Consider the following 25,505-nt stretch of genomic DNA (forward strand, 5'->3'; position numbering starts at 1 on the left):
TTGACCTTTCACCTTGATGTTAAATAAAACCTTCTGTTATTTTTGAATTTTAAAAGCATCTCAAGTACCATTTTCAAGGGTTTAAGTTAAAGAATGATCCCATTCCTTCCTTTAGGTTCCTGGGTTGAGCAAATAGTTCAGATATAGGACAGTTAAAGTTTCTTCAGGGAAGAAGGGAACACATTACCAGGGCTGTTTAGTTGATGAAGGGAATAGAAAACCAGAGGGATGGTCTACTGTCTTAGGGAGGAAAGTGCAGTCATACCTGTAAAGAAAGTGTACTACATTTAACAGTTTCTATGCAGCCTTTTTTCCTTCATGGACCTCAAGGTGGTGAACATAGTTTTCCCAATAGATCTCTCCTCTAGGCACAGACTAGACCTAACCCATTTTATCTTCAGCAAGTCTGCTTTATAGTTAATACCCTGGGCCAGTTTGAAGGGGGAAAAGGCAAGTGGTAGCAGGGGAAGGCATTGGCTTAGTAAGATTACAGCTCTGGTTCCTCACTTGAGAGTAACTCAACTTGCATCTTCAACAGCATGCACGTTCTTAATAGGACCTCTGATGTCCTAGTGGTGTCAAGACCCCAGTAACTCAAGTAAGGCAAACAGTCCACTTTGACGAATGGCAGTTTTATTCAGTTACTGATGCTACTGGTAGCAAAACAAGTTTTGCTGAGACTAGTGAGCCAAGGCAATGGCCTCCTTATATATACTTTAACATAACGGTTACGCTTTCAAAGCAAGGCGGGAAGCAAAGTGCAGGCAAGCAGAACCCCTCCCCTGTTGTCCAGACCCTTCCCCAAGCATATGCTGCACTATCAGTGTGTCAAGCATTGGTATTTCGAATAATCGAGCTATTGTTTAAATCAAAGGCTCATTTTATTGATAATCCAATACTTGCTCCAAGGAACGATACCTTGGAAGTGATACAGAATGTTACACAGCATAGCATCTTAAAGGCTACGTCAAAGACACAGTTTCAGATAACTTCAAAGGCATAACATACAGATGTGAATTGCATAGAGGGTTCAAAGCATACTATCAACTATTCATTTGGGTACTACAACATCTCCTGTTTCCCACACATTCCTGACTTGCTGATATGTATGGGAATTCGGGGGAGAGGCATTTTGCTTTACAATAGTAAGATTACTTGTATATCCTGCATCCTTGAGAGTTTTTGAAGATAAGTCTTTATTCAGAAAAGAGGGAAAGAGGGAAGGGAGGGGGAAGGTATGAGCACAGAACACATACTAATTCAATAATCAGAAATATCGTGCTTGACAGTGGCCTGGTGTTGAGCTTCTGTCTCCAGCCAGAGGAAAGGAATCTTGTTACTGAGTCAGATTGAGGTGACAAGAGAGGAGGTCCTACAACTGATTGACGAATTAAAAACTAATAAGTCACCAGGTCTGGATGGCATACATCCAAGAGTTCTGAAAGAACTCAAAGTTGAACTTGTGGATCTCCTGACAAAAATATGCAATCTTTCATTGAAATCTGCCTCCGTTCCTGAGGACTGGAAAGTAGCAAATGTCACCCCCTTCTTTAAAAAGGGTTCCAGAGGAGATCCAGGAAATTACAGGCCAGTCAAGTCTGACTTCAATACTGAGAAAGTTGGTAGAAACCATTATCAAGGACAGAATGAGTAGGCACATGGATGAACACGAGTTATTGAGGAAGACTCAGCATGGGTTCTGTAAGGGAAGATCTTGCCACACTAACCTGTTACAGTTCTTTGAGGGGGTGAACAAGCATGTGGACAAAGGAGACCCAATAGATGTTGTTTACCTTGACTTCCAGAGAGTTTTTGATAAAGTTCCTCATCAGAGGCTCCTTAGTAAGCCGGAGAGTCATGGAGTAAAAGGACAGGTCCCCTTGTGGATCAAAAACTGGCTAGAGAGTGAGTAGAAATGGGCAATTTTCTCAGTGGAGGATGGTAAGCAGTGGGGTGCCGCAGGGCTCAGTACTGGGTCCCATGCTCTTTAACTTGTTCATTAATGCTTTGGAGTTGGGAGTAAGTAGTGAAGTTTCCAAGTTTGCAGATGACAATAAATCATTCAGGGTGGTGAGAACCAGAGAGGATTGTGAGGCACTCCAAAGGGATCTGTTGAGGCTGGGTGAGTGGGCGTCAGCGTGGCAGATGAGGTTCAGTGTGGCCAAGTGCAAAGTAATGCACATTGGGGCCAAGAATCCCAGCTACAAATACAAGTTGATGGGTTATGAAGTGGCAGAGACTGACCAAGAGAGAGATCTTGGGGTCATGGTAGATAACTCACTGAAAATGTCAAGACAGTATGCGATTGCAATAAAAAAGGCGAACGCCATGCTGGGAATTATTAGGAAGGGAATTGAAAACAAATCAGCCAGTATCCTAATGCTCCTGTATAAATCGATGGTGCGGTCTCATTTGGAATACTGTGTGCAATTCTGGTCACCGCACCTGAAAAAGGATATGATAGCATTAGAAAAAGTGCAGAAGAGGGCAACTAGAATGATTAAAGGTTTGGAACCCTTTCCCTATGAAGCAAGGTTAAAACGCTTGGGGCTCTTTAGCTTGGAGAAACGTCGACTGCGGGGTGACATGATAGAGGTTTACAGGATTATGCATGGGATGGAGAAAGTAGAGAAAGAAGTCTTTTTCTCCCTTTCTCACAATACAAGAATTCGTGGGTATTCAATGAAATTGCTGAGCAGTCAGGTTAAAACGGATAAAAGGAAGTACTTCTTCACCCAAAGGGTGATTAACGTATGAAATTCTCTGCCACAGGACGTGGTGGTGGCTACAAGCATAGCCAGCTTCAAGAGGGGATTGGATAAAAATATGGAGCTGAGGTCCATCAGTGGCTATTAGCCACTGTATGTGTGTGCGTGTGTGTATGTATGCATGTATATATATGTATATTTTTGGCCATTGTGTGATACAGAGTGTTGTACTGGATGGGCCATTGGCCTGATCCAACATGGCTTCTCTTATGTTCTTACTTGTTGCAAAGATAAAGAAGCAAAGTGGCGGTGTAAAGCATAGCACAGTTGACAATTGGTACTGAAGCATAATTTATGGTAAGGCTCTTAACAAGTGGCCCTTGTCTCTGTTGTGTTCTTGTTGTGGAAATATGCAACTCTGGGTCAGTGGTACAGCACAGGATGCCATGATCGAAGTCCACTGTTCCATTCCCAGGTTCCTGGTTTACCCACACATGGAAAAAAAAATAGGAAAACTTTTCCTTGCCAGTGAGAACAATGTTGAAGGCAGTTGGAGTAGCTGGTGCTAAGTGGGGATATTGGGGAGGGGACTTGGGAAATTTTGTTTTTACCCAGCGCTTCATTTCATCTTTCCAACAGCAAAGTTGAGTATGTAAGAGAGGATTTTTTTTGGAGGGGGGAAATGAAATATTTTCTCCCATGGCATTAGTGAAATGCTTATAAAGACAAAGTTGTTTACAAATGTGTACAGTAGTGAAGATTGGGTTTTAAAAATATACAGAGGTAATGGGGACTTCTGTATACACTAGTAGAGAAGAGCCAAGAGTCCGGTAGCACGTTAAAGACTAACAACATTCGCAGCGGAGTATAAGCTTTCATGAGTTACAGTGATTCCTGAAAGTTCATAACCTGCCACAAATTTTATTGGTCTTTAAAATGCTTCTGGACTCTTGCTCTTTTCTACCACTACAGACAAAAACCGCTGTCCATCTAGATCTGTCTCCTGTATACACTGTTGGCAGCAGATGTCCAAATCAAATTGACTTTCCTTGTTGTAGTACTCCATATTTAGGCGGCTGAATGACAGCTTGCTGATCCATCAGCTCCAGCTTTGAAACTATAGTAATTTACTAGGGTTTGTAGAATCTTTCGGGATCAAGTGCCGTGTTCTACTGGAGAAAGTTTTCCTTCCAGACGTTTCGTTCTCAGCTGCGGAGAACATCCTCAGTGGCGTTGCAGCCGGAGCAGGCGCTCTGACCTTCTTGGCTGCTGTGCATTGAGTATAGTAATTTAATTAATGTATGTCTCCTGCTCCAAAATTAGATGAATTTAATTTGTTCTAATTATTATGTTATTGATTTTAACTATTGTACCATTCACCTGTTGTGATCTGCCCTGAGCCCATTCATGAGGTAAAAAGCTAAAGGTAGTCCCCTGTGCAAGTCGTTTCCGACTATGGGGTGATGTTGCTTTCACAACATTTTCACGGCAGACTTTTTACAGGGTGGTTTGCCATTGCCTTCTCCAGTCATCTACACCTTCCCCCCAGCAACCTGGGTACTCATTTTACCAACCTCGGAAGGATGGAAGGCTAAGTCAACCTGGAACCGGCTACCTGAACCAGCTTCCACTGGGATCAAACTCAGGTCGTGAGCAGAGGGCTCTGACTGCAGTACTGCAGCTTTACCACTCTGCGCCATGGGGATGACTGGGGAAGGCAATGGCAATCCACCCTGTTAAAAAGTCTGCCATGAAAACATTGTGATGCGATGTCACCCCAGAGTCGAAAATGACTGGTGCTTGCACAGGGGACTACCTTTATTCATGAGGTACAGTGGAATAAAAATCCACTAAATAAATATTTTATTTATTTATTTATTTATTTGTTACTTTACATTTATATCCCGCCCTCTCCGCAAGCGGACTCAGGGCGGCTTACAACATCATAAAAACAATCAATTCAATAAAACATATAAAACCATAATTTACTTATCAATTTTAAAACTATTAGCGCTGTAAAGAAATGAACATTATTTAAATTTGGCTGATTAGTCCAAAGTGATTTTTTCCCAACTATTCTGGTCAGCAGATCTGAAGCCTTCCTTCAGTTTGAGGAACCATTATCTTTGGATGAAAGTTAAACTTTGCTGGACAGAGTGGTAGCAGCCAATCTGAGATTTACTGTTGAATTTAATATCCCATTATGCTGCTAATCCCATTGTAACTGTGTGAGATTTATTTCCATCCCGATAACATATTTTAATTACAAAAGAAGAGCCCTGCTGGATTAGGCCAGAGGCCCATCTAGTCTAGCATTCTGTCCATACAGTGGCCAACCAGATACCTCTTGCAAGCTTCCAGACAGAAGACCTGTAACAGGATCTTTCGGCCTGTGCTCTTCAGCAACTGATTTGAAGAGGCACAAAACCCCTGGTGTTCTGGAGGGAGTAGAAGACCCATCATGATTCATAGCTATTGGTGGCTCAGTCCTCCATGAATATGTTCCCTCCCCTTTCCGAGATTGGCGACCATGACCACATTCCATAGCAGCAAGTTCCACAACTTAACTGTATGCTTTTATGTGCCCTGAATCTCCCATCCTTCAGCTTCAGAGGTTGGCCCCAGGCTCTTGTATTACAGGAGGAGAATAGCTTCTCCCTGTCTGCTCTCTCAATGGCATGCATAATTTTATAATCCTCTCTCATATCTCCCCTTACTCACCTTTTCTAGACTAAACAGACCTAAGTGTTTAACCAATCCTCATAGGGCAGTTGCTTTAGCCCCTTATTTTAGTTTCTTTTCAGTTTTCTTTTGTTTGCTACAAAAATTTGTATGTGCTGTTCCGAGTTTTATTTCTTCTTAATTCTCAGGTGACAGAAATTTAAGTCTTAAAGGTAGCAAAAAGTGTTAAAGTTTTCAGTTCTCTCTGGCTCTCATATGGATGTATTCATAGAATCAGAATCATAGAGTTGGAAGGGACCTCCAGGGTCATCCAGTCCAACCCCCTGCACAATGCAGGAAACTCACAAAGACCTCCCCCTAAATTCGCGGGATCTTCATTAATAATAATAATAAGTTTTATTTATACCCCGCCCTCCCTTCATTGCTGTAAAATGGCCATCTAGCCTCTGTTTATTTACAATGTTGTTTGTAGAAAACTGTTCGTTTTTAGATTTATACTCTGCTCATCAGCCCTGTGGGAAACACAGCAATTTGCTATATCCTTGTCTTCTTCCTCTTATCCTGATGAACAACCTTGTTGTCACCCAATGATCTGCCATGGCAGAGTGAAGATTTTAACCTGATTTCCTCACTTAGATTCAAGATCCTGGTTTGACCTCACTTAGATTCAAGATCCTAGACTAGTGCTTTAAGGAGCCCCATGGTGCAGAGTGGTAAGCTGCAGTCCAAGCTCTGCTCATGACCTGAGTTCGATCCCAGTGGAAGCTGGTTCAGGTAGCTGGCCCAAGGTTGACTCAGCCTTCCATCCTTCCGAGGTGGGTAAAATGAGTACCCAGTTTGCTGGGGGGGAAACCACTGCATAAAAAGTCTGCCATGAAAATATCGTGATGTGACGTCACCCCAGAGTCAGAAACGACTGTTGCTTGCACCTTTACCTTTAGGCTAGTGCTTTAGCTATTACAGCAAGCTGATTCTTAAAATGCTTATACTTTTAAAATCCCTAAAAGTGCCAGATAGTACACCAGTACAATTGAATATGCAAAGTAAATTATAAATGATGGGTTTATGTTAATATAATTTTAGATTTTTTTGATAAGCAAACAAGTATTGCATATATTTCAATTTTTCCCAAAGCTGTTTTTCACACACACACACACACAGCCAAGTACCTGGCATAGTGAGTCTCTTCCCCTCCCCCCCTTCTATGCTGCCACAATTTCTGGGAATTTTACATCTCTGGTACCTGGTGCAGCTTGGACAGGGTAGCATCTTTTTCCAGGAAATCAGACTTTGAACTTAAAATTATCATAGATGAACCTTGTTTTACATGATTAGCATTTATGAAAAGTGATGCATTCAAACTATGTATCTGTTTTAATAGTGAAAGCAAGTTGAATACCTTGGTGCAGAAGCTTCATGACTTTTTGGCTCACTCGTCTGAAGAATCTGAGGATGCAAATTCTCCTCCAAGAGTATTAGTGAGCAAAGATACAGGTAAAAGGCTTTCTGTCTATTAAATTTTATGGCATTTGTGATTAGTCACTAGTTCTATAGTGTCATAAAATTCAGTGGAAGATGCTCCCATGTATTGTGTCCAAATATGACCATAATGATAAAATAACTTTTTTTTCCCCAGGGGGATTATTAGCCCTTTCAACATGTGAATATTTTCTGTTTCTTTGTTATAGATAAAGCTAATATGCCTGGAAATATTCCTACTCCAACAGAAAACAGCAGGGAAGAGGTAAGAATAGAATCTGCTACACTTGGGTAAAAGTAATATATACCTGTGGAAACTGGTCTAGACTCCTTTTAAAACCAGTTGGAGACTATTACATTGTTAGGGTTTGTAGAGTCTTTCGGGATCAAGTGCCGTGTTCTACTGGAGAAAGTTTTCCTTCCAGACGTTTTGTTCTCAGCTGTGGAGAACATCCTCAGTGGCGTTGCAGCCGGAGCAGGCGCTCAGACCTTCTTGACTGCTGTGCATTGAGTGGGGCCAGGGCTGCTGGAGAGCTGCTATTTCTAGGCTGGAGGAGGTGTGATGAAAGGGTACCAATCTTGGTACCCAGCTCTGCAAAACACCCTACAGACTATAAATTGCAGAAAGTCTCAGAACAACCAGCAAATTCCACAGAACAATCAGCACAGTCAACAACCATCTTCCTTATCTTCAAACCCCTTCCAACCCTCCCAGCAATTAACACAGAACAATGGTCACATTCAACAGCCAGTTTTCTTATCACTACCCTTCCAGGAAGCCCCACCAAACAATGGACACATCCACAAACCAATTGCCCTTTCATCACACCCCCTCCAGCCTAGAAATAGCAGCTCTCCAGCAGCCCTGGCCCCACTCAATGCACAGCAGCCAAGAAGGTCTGAGCGCCTGCTCCGGCTGCAACGCCACTGAGGATGTTCTCTGCAGCTGAGAACGAAACGTCTGGAAGGAAAACTTTCTCCAGTAGAACACGGGACTTGATCCCGAAAGACTCTACAAACCCTAATGATGTTACCAGCCGTGAAAACCTGAAATCTTTGATATTACATTGTTGTTCTTGTACAGGTACTTTTGGAAGATTGCTGGAGACTGCTATTGTAAATTAACACCAGTTCTAAAAAAACAAAAAAGCCTACAGGTCACACTGTATTAAAACATCAGGTTTAAAAATCAGATTATGAATTTCCACACACTTGCATGTTCTTTCACTCGCAAAATTCCCATTATGTTAAATCAAAATCAGACTATTTACTCTAATACAAAGCAGTAACAAAGTGTTATTTGGTGCAGACACCTTTACTCGCTGTGAAAGCTTGCATACATTTGCTTAAGCAGTGGAATATATACTTTCTTTGCTAATATAATCTGTGTATTATCCTGCCCTGGGATTCCTGGGTATGGCAGTGGTGGGTCAGACTGCTCCAGGGTTTGATTTTGCCAGAGGGAGAGCTGACATGGCCTCAGAACCTTATGAGAGTGGGTTTTTTCTTTTTTTAACTACACCCATCTCCCACTCCCCAATTCTGTCCTCAGCCATTCGTCTCCCTGGAACCAGTAAGCAAGATGAGAGTTTCGGGTTCTTCCTCCCTGGCTGGTAGTTTTGCTTCCCTCTAAATCTCCTGCCCCTTCTCTGCTGGTGCAGATCCCTTTCCCTCCTTTCAGTAAGGCTGACAATGGTCAGGGCTGGAGCCTGATCCATGCTCCTTCTCCCACCTATTACCCTGGCATGAGGTGGGGTGGGTATCCCATCCTCCTTTGCCAGCCTTTCCCGCCCCGTTGCCTCGGAGGGAGAGTTGTGGGATGGCTTTCCTCTCCTGCTTCTTCAACTCTCCTTGTGGCTTGCAGAGCCAGGCCTCTCCTTTGGGCTCTTGTGCCTTCAGGCCTCCCTGCTGCCAGTTCTGTGCTTGCCAGATGTCACTTCCTGACCACTCTGCCCTGCTCCTCTGACTGCTTCTCTGGTGTCTCTGGGGGTTGTCATGTTCAGAGGAGGCTGATGGGGTAGAGCCAGGGGTGCTCCATGAGATTCCACCCCTGGGCACATATTAATTGGAAAATATTTGGTGAATGGATGCCCATGCCTGTAATGAATTTGATATTTCTCTGCATTTCTATTCCTTGTTGAGACTAGTGTGGACCAATGCTGACTCTCCCTTTATCACAGTTTAAAAGTTCAGAAAAAGTCTCAGGAGTTCACATTTTCCATTGGAACAGCTTTGGCTTTTATTTACATTATTTGTAGTTTGCCATTCTCACTTAGAGTCAAGGCAGATTATATAGTGCAAGTTTGATATAGCGGTTAAGTGCACAGACTCTTATCTGGGAGAACCGGGTTTGATTCCTCCCCACTCCTTGACATGCATCTGCTGATGTGACCTTGGGTCAGCCACAAGTTCTCTCAAGGTTCTACTGTTAAAGAGCAGTTTCTGTTAGAGTTCTCTCAGCCCCACCTACCTCACAGGGTATCTGTTGTGGAGAAGGGAAGGGAAAGGAGATTTGTAAACCACTCTTTCCTTTGTTTAGCAAAGAGTGGGGTATAAATCCAATCTCTTCTTCTTCAAGTCAAATACAATCAGCAGGATGGGGCATCCAATACACAATGCAATAGAATTTGGCTTATAGAAATCTTGAATCAACCCAGAAATTTGAAACATACTTTATTTATTTATTGAAACATTTATAATCTGCCTTTTCCTGTGGTTCAGAGTAGCATACAATAACAAAGCATAGACATTTAAACATGGTATGTTAAACAATGCAGAAATTATACAGTAGGAATCAGTGTTCCCTCTAAGCTGTGGAGTCTTGTGAGCAAAAATTCTACTTTGTGAGCTACTGGCATTAAAGTTGTGAGCTACTGCATCAATTAGCGTGCTGTGTGGCCATTTTTCCTGAGCTAAGACAAAAATGTGTGAGCCAGAGGCTAAAAAACCGTGAGCTGGCTCACACTAACTCAGCTTAGAGGGAACACTGGTGGGGACATATTGTAACAGGAAGGCCACAGTAGTATAATCTAGAAAGTAGGCCCTGTTTTAAACTGCAGTTTCAGATTCTGGTTAAAATAACGTTATGTGGGAAGAGTGGCAACGTATTCTCAGTGTGGTGGACGTAGGCTTCAAGGAGAGGAGGAGTTGTGGGAACGCAGTCCATGTTTCCAGGGCTGGCTCTTGTATTAACAACAAGGACCTCGTGTTGTGTTTGTCCTGACCCCTTACAATAAACAACATAATTCCTTTGTTTCTTAAAGAAAAGGAAATTACCATTCTTTAAATCCCACCTCTATTAAGCCTTTAGATCACGATCTTGAGTTGTATGGGATTAAGACCTTGGGACGTGCTTTCCTAATGTGCTGCGACTTTTCTGCTCTGAAGTTCAACTTATTCGTGCAGATGGTATTGCTAATATCAATGTATGTTCATGACTGGTTTCCAGTATGACATTTGTTCACACACAAGCTTCCTGCCCTGCAGTACATCATTACTGTTTTTGGAAACAAGCTTTAAGAGGGCATTATCTGTTGTAAATTTACACAATAAAACCTCTGCATTTAATAAATTCCTCTTAATTTCTCTGTGCCAATTCATTGTACTTGAGGGCATACATATTTTATCCCATTCTTCAGCCAGACTTCACCCAGTGCAACTCACAAAAAAAAAAGGTTGTACAAATGAAATGGAGACTTAGCTGACTTGAAACCAGGCACAGCCGGAACTGCTTCCCTGTTTCCTGTCTTCCCTCTGATCTCTTTGTCCCTGAAACGTACAGTCTTACTGAACATGACTGTTAGGGGGAAGAAATGTTTCTGATTTCTTGAGAGCCAGTTTGGTGTAGTGGTTAAGAGTATGGGACCTAGTCTGGAGAACCAGGTTTGTTCCCCCACTCCTCCACATGCAGCTGCTGGTGTGACCTTGGGTTAGTCACAAGTTCTCTCAGAACTGTTCTCTTAAGGGTAGTTCTCAAAAGAGCTCTCTCAGCCCCACCTACCTCACAGGGTGCCTGTTGTAGGGTGGGGAAGGGAAAGGATATTGTAAGTTGCTCTGAGACTCCAAGTGAAGGGTGGGGTATAAATCCAACTCCTCCTCCTTCATCTCCTTCTCATCCTCCTCCTGGTTTGTAATTGCAAATTTTTCCATTCATTTTTAGGGTAGCAGCTCTTCTGAGAAATCCAAATCATTAGGATCATCGCGTTCTAAAAGGTTAGTTTAATGTGCTGCTTAACTATTTGAATTACCTGTCTGAGTCAGGAAGGTGCAGCTTAGGGATGAACTTTTGTTGAGGATGAATTTTGGCCAGTTTGTGGTTTGCAAACTACAGCCTGGCCACAAACCTCCACAAACTTTTAAGGCACTTCAAGGAGGTTTGTGGGAAGTAAAAAGGGGTATAAATTTCTGCTTTCTCTTCCCTGTAGATGCTGCCAAAACAGCTGAGCAGTGGGAGCAGGCTGCTCCAGGCTGTTCAGCTGTTTAGAGGCTCTAAACTGCTGAGCCTACTATTGCAGCTCAGCTGTGTAAAGGGGAGTCCCTGAGGCTCACTGTCCAAGGAAAGGCCCCTTTAAACAGCTGAGCCATGCAGAGCAGTTTGTTCCATGCAGCTCAGCTGTGTAAAGGGGCTTTCTGAGCCATTTAAACCTCTGCTTTCTGCTCTTTTAATCCCTGCCATGGCTTTTCACTTGGAGCAGAAAGCACAGGTCATGAACTTGTACAAATTGGTTCTGTGCGTGAACCAAGCTCCCAGTTCGTATAGGCGGAACTATGAACTGAGCCACAAAACAGCAGTTTGTGTCCATCCCTAGTGCAGCCGACTTTCTTGTTAGATCCATGATAGCTATGCAGTTTAATTCTACGATAGAATATACAGGTGTATTCATTATGTTATTTTCTTAATTACTAACAACATTCAGTTTACCTCTGAGCTGATAGTAAGTTGTCAAGAATAACTTAAATACATCTTTTAATTTTTCCATTGTATAAGTGGGAGTTGTATTTCCAAAGGTTACCATTTTGCAGGTCTCAAAATTCAGTTTTGCCTGCTCCTGTATTAATACTATGAGTCTGATCTTGTTTTTTTCAAGCTGCAGCCACAGAGCATGGCGTACTATACGTTGCCTAAGGTCCAAGGTGTCTGCTCATTAAAGCAATATGTGCCAAAGTTATAAAAATCCTTGTTTTTACTACTTATGCAGGAAACCTACAGTTGTAACAAAATATGTTGGCTCAGATGATGAACAACCTATAGATGAAGCGATGAATCAAGAAGTTTCCAATGAAAACTCAGAAAATGATGTTGATATGAAAAGCTTGCCTAAAGGTAACTAATTCATAAGTGAAGTACTGAAAAAATTATATAGTTCTAAAATTCTTTTTTTTTTTAAATTTTATACTTGTTCATAGACACTTCAAAATGAATAACACTACTACATTCATAAAAACACTTGCTTCAAGAATGTTATGTCTATTAATATATCCTGATTTCATTTGGGAGACAGAAAAAAATACAGTTTTATCAAGGTGCTTCTTAGAGAGGAAAAAGGGTTAAAATATGGCATATGTTAAGATAAAAGAGAACATTTTATGCAAATGCTTGGAGTTTGGCACTTAAATTCTCAGCCATTTCACATTCTTGTTGCTTTTGGACTTTTCCCACTCCCCCATGTGCAGGGTTGGCGCATGGGAGTCGGTGAACTAGGTGATTGCCTAGGGCGCCAACTTGGGACGGGGGGGTGAGCGCTCCCTCCCTGCTCACACCGTCCCTGAGCCTCCCGCTCATTTTTGGAGGAGCTCCCTCGATCCCTCAGAGCTGAGAAAGAGTGGCGTTTCCCTTCCCCAGTCCTCTGAGGGTGCTGGGAAAGGGAAAGGCCTAATGATTTGTCTCCGCTCAGCCTTCCCACACTGTGGGGGACGTGTTTGTGTGGAGGGTTCCTCAAGAGGAGCCCTCCATGCAAATAGGGCCCAATTTGGGCCAGAGCTTGGGGGCCCTACCCCACTGGAGGGCGGGGGCAAAGCCTTGCCTGGATTGGTAAAAACCCCATTGCTGGCCCTGCCCATGTAACATCTTTTGATTCGTCAATTGGAAGAAGACCCTGGCTTCCGTTGGCAGTGTCCTTGGGCTTACCCTTATTTGCCTTGTCCATTGTATGATGTGATATATTAATATGAGTTCCAATTAATATGTGATGTATTAATATGATATATTAATATGTGATATATTAATGAGTTCCTATTAAGTGCAATAAGTATAGTCCCTCAACCGGAAACAAAGTAAAAAATGGAACTGTAACAAAGTCTAAAAAATGGAATGTGTGTGTGTATATATGTATGTATGTATATATATACACACACACACACACACATACATGGATACATACATACATAGGGATCTTAGTGGATCATATGCTGAACATGAGTCAGCAGTGTGATGCGGTGGCTAAAAAGGCAAATGCAATTCTGGGCTGTATCAACAGAAGTGTAATGTCCAGATCACCTGGAGTATTGTGTTCAGTTTTGGGCATCACATTTTGGGGTGGGGTTAAAAATCAATGGATCTTGAAGCCATTGATGTGGTGCTTTGGTCAGACAACTTTTTCCTGAAGGCTTTCCCGAGCATCCCAACCTCTCCTTGTTTAGGCAGTGAGCTGATTTATGCTTGCTCCTAGAGAGTAATGAATCCAATTGATTTCCAAAATGCTCTGTAGTCTGTGGGATCTGATGCCCCCTGGTGGTTTGCGTCTTCTATTGCATCTGCAAGTTCTTGTCCTCGGTTATTTAGTATAATTAGATTGCTAACATCCCTACCACAGGGAAACCAAAATAATAGGGAATTAGCTATTAGTTGTGAAGCATTTGCAAGCTATTTTGTGGACAATATCTTGCCACTCTGTCAGGATTTGGTGGCCATAGTTAAAACAGTAAGTGAACTGAAGGCCCCTTAGCCATCTTCTGGTCCTATTTTGGACCAGTTCAGCTGACTGTCTCAGGAGGAGGTTGACAGAATCCTGGCAACTGTGTAACGCACCATTTGCCTTCTGGAGCATTGACCATCCTGGTTGGTTAAGGCCAGCAATTATAGAATTTGGGCTCCCCTGAGAAAAAATTATCTTTCCTCTGTCTTCAGGGACTTTCTTGAGCTCTTAAAGGAGGCAATGATGAGACAGCTCTTGAAAAAAAACCTTTGGGCCCCTTGGTCCTAGCCAGCTACTGCTCAGCAGCAAACCTTCCGTTCCTGGATAAGGTAGTGTCAGGTCTCTGAACTACCGTCAATAATGACGACTCTCCATGGGTTCAGGATAAGCATTTATTGTAAGATAGGACTAGTGATACAGGTTAACACCAGTGTCAGAACTGAGATACAACTGCAGGTGTGCCAGGTATATATGTTCACCGTGACAGGTACAAGCACGCCTTTTGTGCTGAGCACAAGATTTTTTCAAAGCAGAGCAAGCTCAGGATGCTACAAGTTATTTCTCACACTACAAAGCAACACGTGGAATCGCCATGAGGTGACACATCAAAGTAACCTTGAAGAGTCGCACACAGTTATATCCCCTGGATTGTTATATTGTTATTTCACCATCATGTAGTTTAAATGGGGTTTTTAGATTGTAATTTAAATGATATGAAATTGTTTTACGTATTTTATTGTTTCAGTGTATCCTCTCCTAAACCCACTTACAGCAGAAGGTGGGATAGAAAATTGCATAAGTAAAATATTCCAAGAGAGCAAAACTTGTGGAAAAAGTGTTGCAAAAATGGTTGAGGAAGAATGAGTGTAAGAAATAACTGTCCTTAAAAACTATGATATACAAACGTATGAACATATGAAGCTGCCTTGTACTGAGTCAGACTCTCGGTCCATCAAAATCAGTATTGTCTACTCAGACTGGCAGCAGCTCTCCAGGGTCTCAAGCTGAGGTTTTTCACATCTAATTTGCCTGGACCCTTTTTAGGTGGAGATGCTGGGGATTGAACCCGGGACCTTCTGCTTACCAAGCAGATGCTCTACCACTGAGCCACTGTCCCTCCCCCTATTATAGGAATAACTCAAATAGCAATCCCTCCCCATATATTAGCAATAACTCAAAGTCAGTAAAATACATAAAACACTCCTTGGGTTGGAATAAAACAAAGGACCAAACATGTTTCAAAAGTGTGTTAGAATCATAGATGTTCTTCATCGATGGTCCATTATCATAAAATAACCATACATCATATTCTAACGCAAGGGATGTTTTTGTTATTTTTCACTTCTAAAGTATTTCTGTATGTTCATTAAAGCTTATGAATTCTTGCTTTCTGAAAAAAGATTACTCGCACCCATTTTCCGCCACCTTTGTGTGTGTGTTCTTTTTCTAGTTTTAGTGAGCTTCAGGTCTTTTCATTTTTCTAATAATTTGCTCATTCCAAAAGGGAAACATTTTTTAGGATTTCTTCTGGTTCCCCCCCCCCCTGGAATTGGCCACATCTGCATTAACAGATATGAAAGTCCTGCTGAATTGGTGGTGTTTCCTTTGGTGTACTTCATTTACAGTTAGATTTTGATCCTGGGTTTCTACATTTTTATGCGTAATTTTTTAACTGTCATCTTTTTAGGTACAGTAGTAGTACGACCAGAGCCTGTGCTTAATGAAGACAAAGATGATTTTAAGGGACCTGAATTTAGAAACAGAAATACTTCTAGAGTGAAACCTGAAATCACAAAAAAACGTGGAGGTAAAAGCAACATGTGCCACATTTTATGATATGCTTAAATTGTTCCATTATGGCTATTTTATTTTTAGAAAGTATACATATCTGTTCCTAGAATGTGATTCTGTTTACTGGGGACAGTATCATTCATCTGATCAATTTATTTACTGCTCCTTTTGCATTTCAGGGGCAAGACATATTTAGAAAATACAGAATTGTGCACACTCAGTGTATAAATTGAGATAGTCTTCCTCTGTCTTTTGTTATGTAATCTTCAGTTAGGGAATTGATTGACAGTGAGTTCCAGGCAGGTACTTCTTCATAATAATGGAATTCAGTACCATAAGAAGGCTTAGACAAATTCAGTGTGGTATAGGTCTGTCAACAGTTACAAAGAACGTCAGTATGTAGAAATAGAATAAAATTTGAGCCAGTGGCAGCTTTAAGACCAACAATGTTTTTAATTCTGGGTATAAGCTTTTGTGTGCATGCAATACCCAGAATTAAACTTTGTTGGTTTTAAAGGTGCCAACTGGACTAAACTTTGTTGTATTGTTTCAGACCAACACAGCTACACTCCTGAAAGTCTTTAGTAGTGTTAATGGGGGAAGGCCATTTCCTTGATGAGATTGTAAGCTTCTCAGAAGCGTCTGACTTGCCTCTGCTGGAAACAGTTCTAAACAAGATGAACCATTCTCTGAGGGCTGTTCTCCATGAACTTTTCTAAAGCCAGCTGCAGCAGATTCCACATGCCAATCACCCCTTGAGTTAAAATCATTCTACTTTTTTCCTATTCTGACTGTACGGCCTTCCCCAGTCATTTACACTTTACCCCCAGCAAGCTGGGGACTCATTTTACTGACCTCGGAAGGATGGAAGGCTGAGTTAGCCTTGAGCCGGCTACCTGAACCAGCTTCCGCTGGGATTGAACTCAGGTCGTGAGCAGAGCTCAGACTGCAGTACTGCAGCTTAGAACTCTGTGCCACTGGACTCCTATATAAACCTATGTTACACTATACATTTTCACAACCATAGAATAAATGTAAGTGTTGAAAATACAGTCATAGTTCTTGCAAACAACAGAATTGGGGAACTCCCCCTATTTATTAGTTAGAGAGCTCCTACGCTTCAATGCCAGCCAACCCTGTATATTATATCCCGGCTCTTATCAGAGAGAATTTTAAAGAGAAGTAAGGCTCTGTGTCTCTCTGCATAGGCTGAAAGTATTGGCAAAGTATATTCTGATTTCTTTTCAGATGGTATAAATTTTTAGTTCAAGTATTATGGCAAAGGGAGAATATTCTCTATCTAGCAGGGGTGTCGAACTCATGAGGGCCGGATCTGACATAAATGAGACCTTGTCGGGCTGGGCCACACATGTACCGTATTTGCCGGCGTATAAGACGACTCCCCAACATTTCCACTCAAAATATAGAGTTTGTTATATACTCGCCGTATAAGACTACCCCCTCTTCCGCACACCTTCCACACACCAAATAAAAGGTAAAAGAACATCCGGCCCACCCCTGCATCTCCCTGTGACTGGCACTAGTGCGCAAATGCGAGCTCTGCGTAGACAAGGGGCGGGCCGGAGCGCCGCTGCTTCTCGCCGAGCAGAACGGGCCGGTCACGCCGAAAAGGCTGGCACCCCTGTCTCGCTACTGATGCTCGCCGCAGCCACGCTGATGACCCGCCGCAGCTGCGCTGGATACCGTGCGATACTGGACGGTATGTAGAATGAGGTGGGCGGGCATCGGGAGGCCACTATGGGCAGCTATGTCTATCCCAACTGAAGTGCACCCGGCGTATAAGACGACCCCCCCACTTGGAGGCATGTTTTTCAGGGCAAAAAAGTCGTCTTATACGCCAGCAAATACGGTACCTACTTCATATTAGGTAACAGAGATGTAAGCTTTACACAATTAATTTTTTTTGAAATAAAACATGTTTAAAACATTAGGACACATTTGTCTTAAAGGTGCTTTCTTTGTATCTCTCCTGTGCGATCCAGGGAACTGGGCAAAGGATGCTCTGGCTCTTTCCTTCCTTTCCCAGGGGACCAGGAGGGGGGCTTTCTGCCACAGTCATAAGATCCTTTTTCTTGCTAAGTCATCAACTGTTTAGAACCCACCAGGATATATTTAAAAGTGAGGGCTTTTTTTATCCCTGTCTGCATCACTTTATGTTCCTGTTCAGCCTCGTTTGCTATTTAGTTGGAGAGAGCTTTTTGGAGCTCCTAGCAATTCCAACATCCTGTTTAACGTAGGTGTCATCCGCAACCCTGGCCACTTCTTTTCTGCATACTACCAATTCCAGAACATTTGTGATAAATAGCACTGGTTCAACCAGTGATCCTTGTAGAACTCTATGACTCGCTTCCATTGGGAGAACTGTCCATTTATTTCTGTTCTCTGCTTCCTGTCATTTTACTAGTATCTATGTTTGTTTTACTGTTTTTAGAAATATTGGTTCTTGTGTTCTCTTTTGACTCACCTTACAAACCTACATTTGTTTTGCCAGAAATGTGTGCTCCCTTCTCATTTGCAGGCCCATCTCTGAAGGGAGAGGTAGGGCATGGGCAGCCCCTCCCCAAGCATGTGAATAATGTAGACAACGTATGTTGAGTTGAAACGGTCCACAACTGTTATTGGCTACAGCTGAAAGAGCCTTGGCACAGCATGGGACAAACAGATCCAGGGCATTGGCTGGCTTGCCTGCAGGCTGATGAGCAAACCCCCAGCCCACCTGAGGCAGCACAGCAGCTTCCAAGGTTGCTAAATCCAAGCTTGCTGGCTGAGCCCCTCCCCCTGGCCACATCAGGCATTGCCTGAGTGGCCAGGCTGGGGGAGGGAGGGAGAAGGCCATGGCAGCCTTCCTGGTGTGGCTTGTTGTGCTTCACAAAGCAAGCAGCCATGCTTCTGCCCCCCAGGGGGAAGTTCAGTGTCCCTTCTTTTCAGATTTGGGCAAGGCTTGTACATTTGAAAGGAAGCCACCTTGCCATTTAAGGGCCCTTAAGTTTTCCCTGAATTTGCATCATTGTAGATTCAGTGCTACCCTTCAGGAACTGAGCTTCCATTGTAGTGGATTTTATTTTCCAAGAATCCTGAAGGGATTTGACCACCCTGAGTCTCCCTTTCAATTTTTCTTTTGATTGTATAGTTCTGAAAAGTTTTTTCTTCTGAAATTAAGTGAGGTTCTGTTGACCTTTTTTGGATAGTTGGTGGTCCTGTTTGCATAATACTCAAAAACAATCAAAGCAGCTTCACTTCTGGTTTACCAGCTTGGTGTTGAATTTGTAATTTATCACATAGCAAGGGGAGAATGCAACTTGCAGTATCCTGAGGAAGGGAGAATGCTTTCTGCCTAATTTTCCATGCATAGGATTTAACTGTGGTGCAGAAGCACAAGCCCTGGAAACTAACTATGATTTGACTATAGATAAATTGGTGACCTTCTGCTTCTCTCAGTTGCAACATTCAGCACCTTTATAAGATTTCATAGTGGCCCAAGCTTGGGTGAATTGAATCTTAAGCTATTAAAAAAAAAACTCCTGAAAATTTAGGTAGCAATTCTGCAGTCAGCTGAACAAGCGTAACTTCCTTTGTGCTGTTAAATAGATTGGACCGAATCTTAAAGCAAAAATAATTAGCAATTTAGATATTTTATTGCAAAGCTTATTTGAGCAGCACATTCTTATTTTATCTTTGTATATGAGGGGTGGTATATTTTTATTAATCTTTCAGGTTATGAATGATTAACCTGTGTGTATGTATGCAATCTAATGAGGGAGAAGATAAATGAACTCCCATCTTTTTCTCTAGTTTTTATAAAATAGTTCTGTTAATGATGTGAAATGCCATTGCCTTTCTGAATATGTGAACTAAATTTGCTAGAGGAAAGGCTTTGTATAGGGGAAAAAATAATGTTTGCTCTTTTATTGTAGAGGAAGGGTTGCACGGGATTGTGAGCTGTACAGCTTGCGGACAGCAGGTGAACCATTTCCAGAAAGATTCAATCTACAGACATCCCACATTGAGAGTACTTATTTGCAAGGTATGGACCAATATTAAATACATGGTATCTATTTTGGAACTTAACTTGCTCCCCTCAAGGACCACCTGTCACCTGGGGCAGATGACAGGCCTTTTTTGCCTAAATTCCTCCCTTAATTTATTTAAAATGTTATTCCCTATCTTTTAACATGGGATTACTCCCCCCCCTTCCCCGCATGGAGGCTTGCATAATACCAGGCTTTAATACACTAAAATAATGACTTTTTCTCATATAAGCAGTGGGTTTCCCAAGCACTTGGGAATACTGGTGTTGGCGGAAAAACATGTATCCTATTCATAAAATCTGGATAATCTGGGCTCGTCTGATCTCATCAGAAGCTAAGGAGGGTTGGCTCTGATTAATACTTGGAGGAGAGATTACTAAGGTTCATTGCCGATCTCCTGTGCAGTCCCACATGGCGACTGTGCTTGAGCAGGCCTGCCTAGGTTTTTACAGCTGAGAGCCTCCAGGGGGTGCTGCATGACAGAGCAGACCTAGTTCCCGCAGCCCAGTGCCCCTACCCTCAGTTCCTCTTTTGCTGCTGAAGGAGTAGATTGGTCATTCGGGAATCTTCTAATATCAGTGTTTTGGTGAGGAATTGGCATTGCTTTCATGAGTCCAGGTAGCTTCTGAGCTTCAGAATGGCTCAAAAGACTTTGTTCAGAAAGTGCACTTAGTGTGCTGCCAAGATGATACAAATGGACAAGCAGAGTTTATGCCTGTTTATTGGTGGGGGGGTGGGGAGGAACACAATGTGTCCACCTGAAAAGCTTGCCAAAGATTTACCCTCAAACTTCATGGAAATAGGATTTCAAAGCTTCAGGCAGCGCTCTGGGGGAAGTCAGAGCCTCTGATCCCTCATCTTCTAAAAGTGTCGAAAAGCTGTTGACAACTGCTTCGTCAGATTCAATGCGGTCGGTTCTGCCCTCCAGTTCCATGTTCCAAAGGATCCGCTCAGGCTCACCTGCAGCCTAAAGCACCTCATCTGAGCCACCTGCCAAGAAAGCTGAGGCTAAAGGGAGGGAGGGACAAAAAACTAAGACATCAGTTAGAACTCCAAAACCGACCCCAAGATTCCAAGCCAAACCTGCAACACTCTTGGATTGAAGGCTGTTGCCAACCTCTGTATTGGAAGGAAAAGTCGAATCTGACTTACAACCAGGTCAACTATTATTCAGCAGTGAGTCCAAGCAGATGGTTCCATGGCCCTGGCACCATCCACCTATGAGATGGCCATCCAACCCACAAAGGATGCCCCTGGGATACCCTGGGGAGTGGGATGATACTTTTAATCAACACCCAGATCCAAGCAGGTACTTCTGTTCACATTGCTCATTTCCATGCCTGTTGTTGACCTCTAGGACAGACAGAGACAGACAGACACAGAGAGACAGACAGACACACATGGAGTTGAGAGAAGAGAGGTGGATCTGATGGTCAGCTCTGACGTCTCTCTTTCGGAACCAAGCCCAGATGATCAAATGGAGGAAGCCTCCTTGGCCATCCCAACTGAATACCTGAAAATGTAAAGGGAGCAAATGACTTGCATGGCTCAATCTTTAGAAATGGAAATAACGTTCATAGAATCATAGAGCTGGAAGGAACCTCCATCTAGTCTAACCCCCTGCACAATGCAGGATATTCACACATACCTCCCCCTCAATTCACAGGATCCGCATTGCTGTCAGATGACAGCAATGGTGACGTCTGAACACAGACCCAGAGTAAATTCTGAGTCAGCTGTACTCTTGACTCCCAGGGCATGATTGCCTTTCCTATCTTGAGGGGCTGGAGGACAACACACAGAACACTTGGCAAAAGCCTGCTTCTATCCAACCCACAGCGAGAAGGGTTGAGTATCTTTATAGAGTGGAAAAGGAACCCTTCAGTTATTTTTCCACACACCCTCCACCACCATCATAACTGGTGGTCAATGTTCCCTCTAAACTGCAGAGTCTTGTGAGCAAAAATTCTACTTTGTTAGCTGCTGGCATTAAAGTTGAGAGCTACTGCATAAATTAGTGTGCTCTGGGGTCATCCTTCCTGAGCTAAGACAAAAATATTTGAGCTGGAGACTAAAAAACTGAGCTAGCTCATGCTAACTCAGCTTCGAGGGAACACTGCTGGTGGTAGATGAAATCCAACCTGAAGGTTGTGAGCCTTGTATTAGTAGGGAAGGGTGCAACCTGGACACTGTGGGGAGGCAGACCCTAATATCAAGCTGTATTATCAAGCAGCCTGCCTGGTTTGGACCTCTGACTGGACTGAATGAAAGACTGATGACAATGGAAGGGTGCAACCTGGGCACTGTGGGGAGGCAGACCCTAATATCGAGCTGTATTATCAAGCAGCCTGCCTGGTTTGGACCTCTGACTGGACTGAATGAAAGACTGATGACAATGGAAGGGTGCAACCTGGACACTGTGGGGAGGCAGACCCTAATATCAAGCTGTATTATCAAGCAGCCTACCTGGTTTGGACCTCTGACTGGACTGAATGAAAGACTGATGACAATGGAAGCTGCAGATTTGTCTGAAGGGTTACACAGATGCCTTTGGATTAAAACAATTGGGAAAACACATTGAAAAATCAGGCCATGTTTCAGGTTATTGAAAACTTGGTGGTCACTTGATGCAAGAATAAGTCCTCCAAGATCACCTGTATCTAGACAGTTATTATCACAAACCTGAGAGGAAAAATAATGACTTTATAATGTATCAAGCTATGATTAACCAACATGGGAAAATTAAATCCTGGGAAGTCATTAATGAAGAAAGAAAAAAAATACAATGGTTATATCTACAATTTTCATCGAGGCTTAAAGAAGATGTATCTGGCTGAATTTGAAAAGATAATATTGAACAAAAAAGACCATCTTTTTGGATGCATTTACAAACTTTTACTACAATATGACACAGAAACGGAACAAAAAAATCAGTGTGACGATAAATATATACAATTCCACTGAAATATGCTTTTTTGGTCTTTTTAATATAAATATTTGCAGTCTTTTTACATATATCAAAATACTGTATTTATGTAGAACTCTGTTATGACATACAACATCACAGTACTACATCACCAGAATAACTCACAATTTCTGTTCATTTACGTTGTTACTTCAGTGGTGTTTTTGCCACAATTGGCTCTTTGAATCTGCTGCCAGAAATTCTTCCATACTTTCACCCTTGTAGAGTACTATACAAGGGTGAAAGTGTGGAAGAATTTTTGGCAGCAGATTCAATGAGCCAATTGTGGCAAAAAAAACAGCATTAAAGTAACAAGGCATCTCCTTGAAGCCAGTGTGTTACTTATCAGATCCTTGCAGCCAACATGATGGATGAGACCTTGAAAGCTGGATACGTTTTTAGGTCACTGACTGAAATTAACCCTTGAAAAAGAACATACCGTTTGAAACAGACTATATATAGTTAATTATCTCCATCAGGTTTATTACGTATGATATTTGGAGTCCAGTTTAACCATTCATTGGTTCTTACTATAAATTTTCTGCCATTGTGCGTTATTTTTGTGATGTAGTACTGAGATGTTGTATGTCATAATAGAGTTATACATAAGTACAATACATAAATACAATATATAAAAAAGACAAAAAAGCACATTTTAGTGGCATTGTGTGTATTTATTGTCATGCAGGGATTTTTTTGTTTTGTTGTCTTAGCTTGTGCACTTCCCCTGTGGTTCCATTTTTTTCTAGCTACAGAAAATGAACAAGTCAAGACATGCATGGTGAAATGGCTGCAGAACCTCCAGAAGGAGGGAGGTTTCACTTCAGCAATGGGAAAAGCTATAGCCGAAAGATGTATGATTTACAGTGAGTCAGGCAGTTAAAGGAAATTAGTACAAAATGTTTTATTGCTCGTACATTACCCCAAAAGACATTAAGAAGATGGACAAAAATTATAAAGGATTGCATTGGAAATAGAGTCATAGAATTGGAAGGGACCTCCAGGGTCATCTAGTCCAACTCCCTACACAATGCAGCAAATTCACAAGTACCCCCCCCCCCTCCCCGCACACACCCCAGTGACTCCGTCCAGAAGATGGCAAATGTAAAGAAATAGACAGTACCTTTACCATATGTGGTGGCCTTGCAAAAAACCTAGCAAATATTGGATATAAATACATACTGAAATTAAAAAAAAATTGAATACAAAATTTGCTGTGTTGCCAGAGACAATGTTACTAGGAATTCTACCAGTGAATGTAGAGAAAACAATGAATGAACTGCTTAGATACATGCTAACTGCAGCAAGAATAGTATTTGCAGCAAAGTGGAAAACGGAAGATTGTCCAATTCCTGAGAATTGGATAGACAAATGCAATAATACGCAGTTATGGCAAAACTGACAAACTTCATTAATCAGAGACCAAAAGACGAATGTGAAAGTAGCTGGTGAGCTTTCTGTTTTTATTATAACCTATCTTTATAATCATGCAGATAAATGGTTTATATTATATGACAGCTTTAGTATGAAATATTAAAGACGATACCTTTTGTATGATCTTTATTATAACAAACTGTTATGTTAAAATTATATATAGATTTTTCAATGAGGTTATTCATGTTTTATCATATAATTGTTAAGACTGATGACAGGATAAAAATTTTGAGAAAATGGTAGGAAAAGTTGAGAGCCAGTTTGGTGTAGTGGTTAAATGTGTGGACTCTTATCTGGGAGAACCAGGTTTGATTCCCCACTCCTCCACTTGCACCTGCTGAATGGCCTTGGGTCAGTCATAGCTTTCACTGGAGTTGTCCTTGAAATGGCAGCTGCTGTAAAAAGCTCTCTCAACCCCACCTACCTCACAGGGTGTCTGTTGTGGGGGGGCGGGAAGGTAGAGGAGATTGTGACCGCTCTGAGACTCTGAGATTCAGAGTATAGGGCGGGATATAAATCCAATGTCGTCGTCATCTTCTACATTGTGACTGTGGTTTTTAAGCTATAGTGAGCAGACTCTTACAGCTGTTTCTCAGACTATTATGTCATTTATTTCTCCTAAATGTCCTTTGTATTTGCAAAAATTGCCCTTTACGTGCTTTGATACCTTTTCTTTTTTCCTTTACCCTTTTTCTTTGCTTTTGTAGTATCCTCTCAAAGTTTAAAATAAAATAAAATAATCACAATTATACAAAATCACTGGTGGTAGATGAAATGCAACCTAAAGGTTGTCTGACATATCACACTGTCCCCATTGATAGGGAAGGGCATAAGCTGGATATTGTCTGGAGGATATTCACTTACTCTTTAACAACTGTTAAAGCACTGTTCCATGGTCTTGGATCTTTGCCAGAGGCTGGGGTTACTAGTCACCTGTGAAAAGCCTAAGCTAGTGCTATCACAGAGGGCCCAATTCATAGGATCTCTCTTGGATTCAGTGCAGGGAAAAGGGGTTTTTTGCTCCCCCGTTCACATTTCAGGGAAATTGAATGTGGAAACTGTCAGGCTAAGCAGAACAGGGAGTCTTTCCCACAAGCGGGAAATGCTTCCTTTGGAGATGTGTAAGAGGCATTGAGGGTAGAGGTGCTGTGCTGTGGGAGCACATGGTCCCTGGGTGGGAACAAGCTCTGCTTCAGCTCACAGCACCCACTAGAGGCTCTTAGCTATAAAAAACCCTACCAATAGACAGGCCTGCTCATGCTCAGACCCTGTGAGTGCCTGTGCAGAAGTTACTCAATGAGCAGTGGTGACAGCCCTGTTATATCCAGAGTTGCTATGCCGAGGCAGACAGTGGCAAACCACTTCTGTATGTCTCTTTGTCTTGAAAACCCTTCAGGGTTGCCAGAAGTCAGCTTTGACTTGACGGCACTTTCCATCTTTCCATTTGTAAAACTGAGTGGCATCCACTGAGAAGAAAGTGTGT

At 42.2% G+C, this 25,505-nt stretch overlaps 1 protein-coding gene across 7 annotated transcripts in view; it reads left to right on the forward strand.

Annotated features, from left to right (window-relative positions):
• The window catches only part of ATRX (ATRX chromatin remodeler), a 164,173-nt gene that overhangs the window by 22,116 nt on the left and 116,552 nt on the right, over positions 1 to 25,505 (forward strand). For 4 of the 7 annotated variants that reach the window (XM_060249503.1, XM_060249504.1, XM_060249505.1 and 1 more), the window contains exons 2-7: positions 6,772 to 6,884; positions 7,079 to 7,134; positions 11,029 to 11,081; positions 12,068 to 12,192; positions 15,471 to 15,590; positions 19,510 to 19,619. In XM_060249503.1, coding sequence (XP_060105486.1) covers positions 6,772 to 6,884; positions 7,079 to 7,134; positions 11,029 to 11,081; positions 12,068 to 12,192; positions 15,471 to 15,590; positions 19,510 to 19,619 — 577 coding nt within the window. The remainder of the gene's footprint in view (positions 1 to 6,771; positions 6,885 to 7,078; positions 7,135 to 11,028; positions 11,082 to 12,067; positions 12,193 to 15,470; positions 15,591 to 19,509; positions 19,620 to 25,505) is intronic. The other 3 variants (XM_060249507.1, XM_060249509.1, XM_060249508.1) reach the window with 2 other exon arrangements.

The sequence above is a fragment of the Heteronotia binoei genome, chromosome 11 (assembly GCF_032191835.1).
Source record: "Heteronotia binoei isolate CCM8104 ecotype False Entrance Well chromosome 11, APGP_CSIRO_Hbin_v1, whole genome shotgun sequence".
Classification (NCBI taxonomy): domain Eukaryota; kingdom Metazoa; phylum Chordata; class Lepidosauria; order Squamata; family Gekkonidae; genus Heteronotia; species Heteronotia binoei.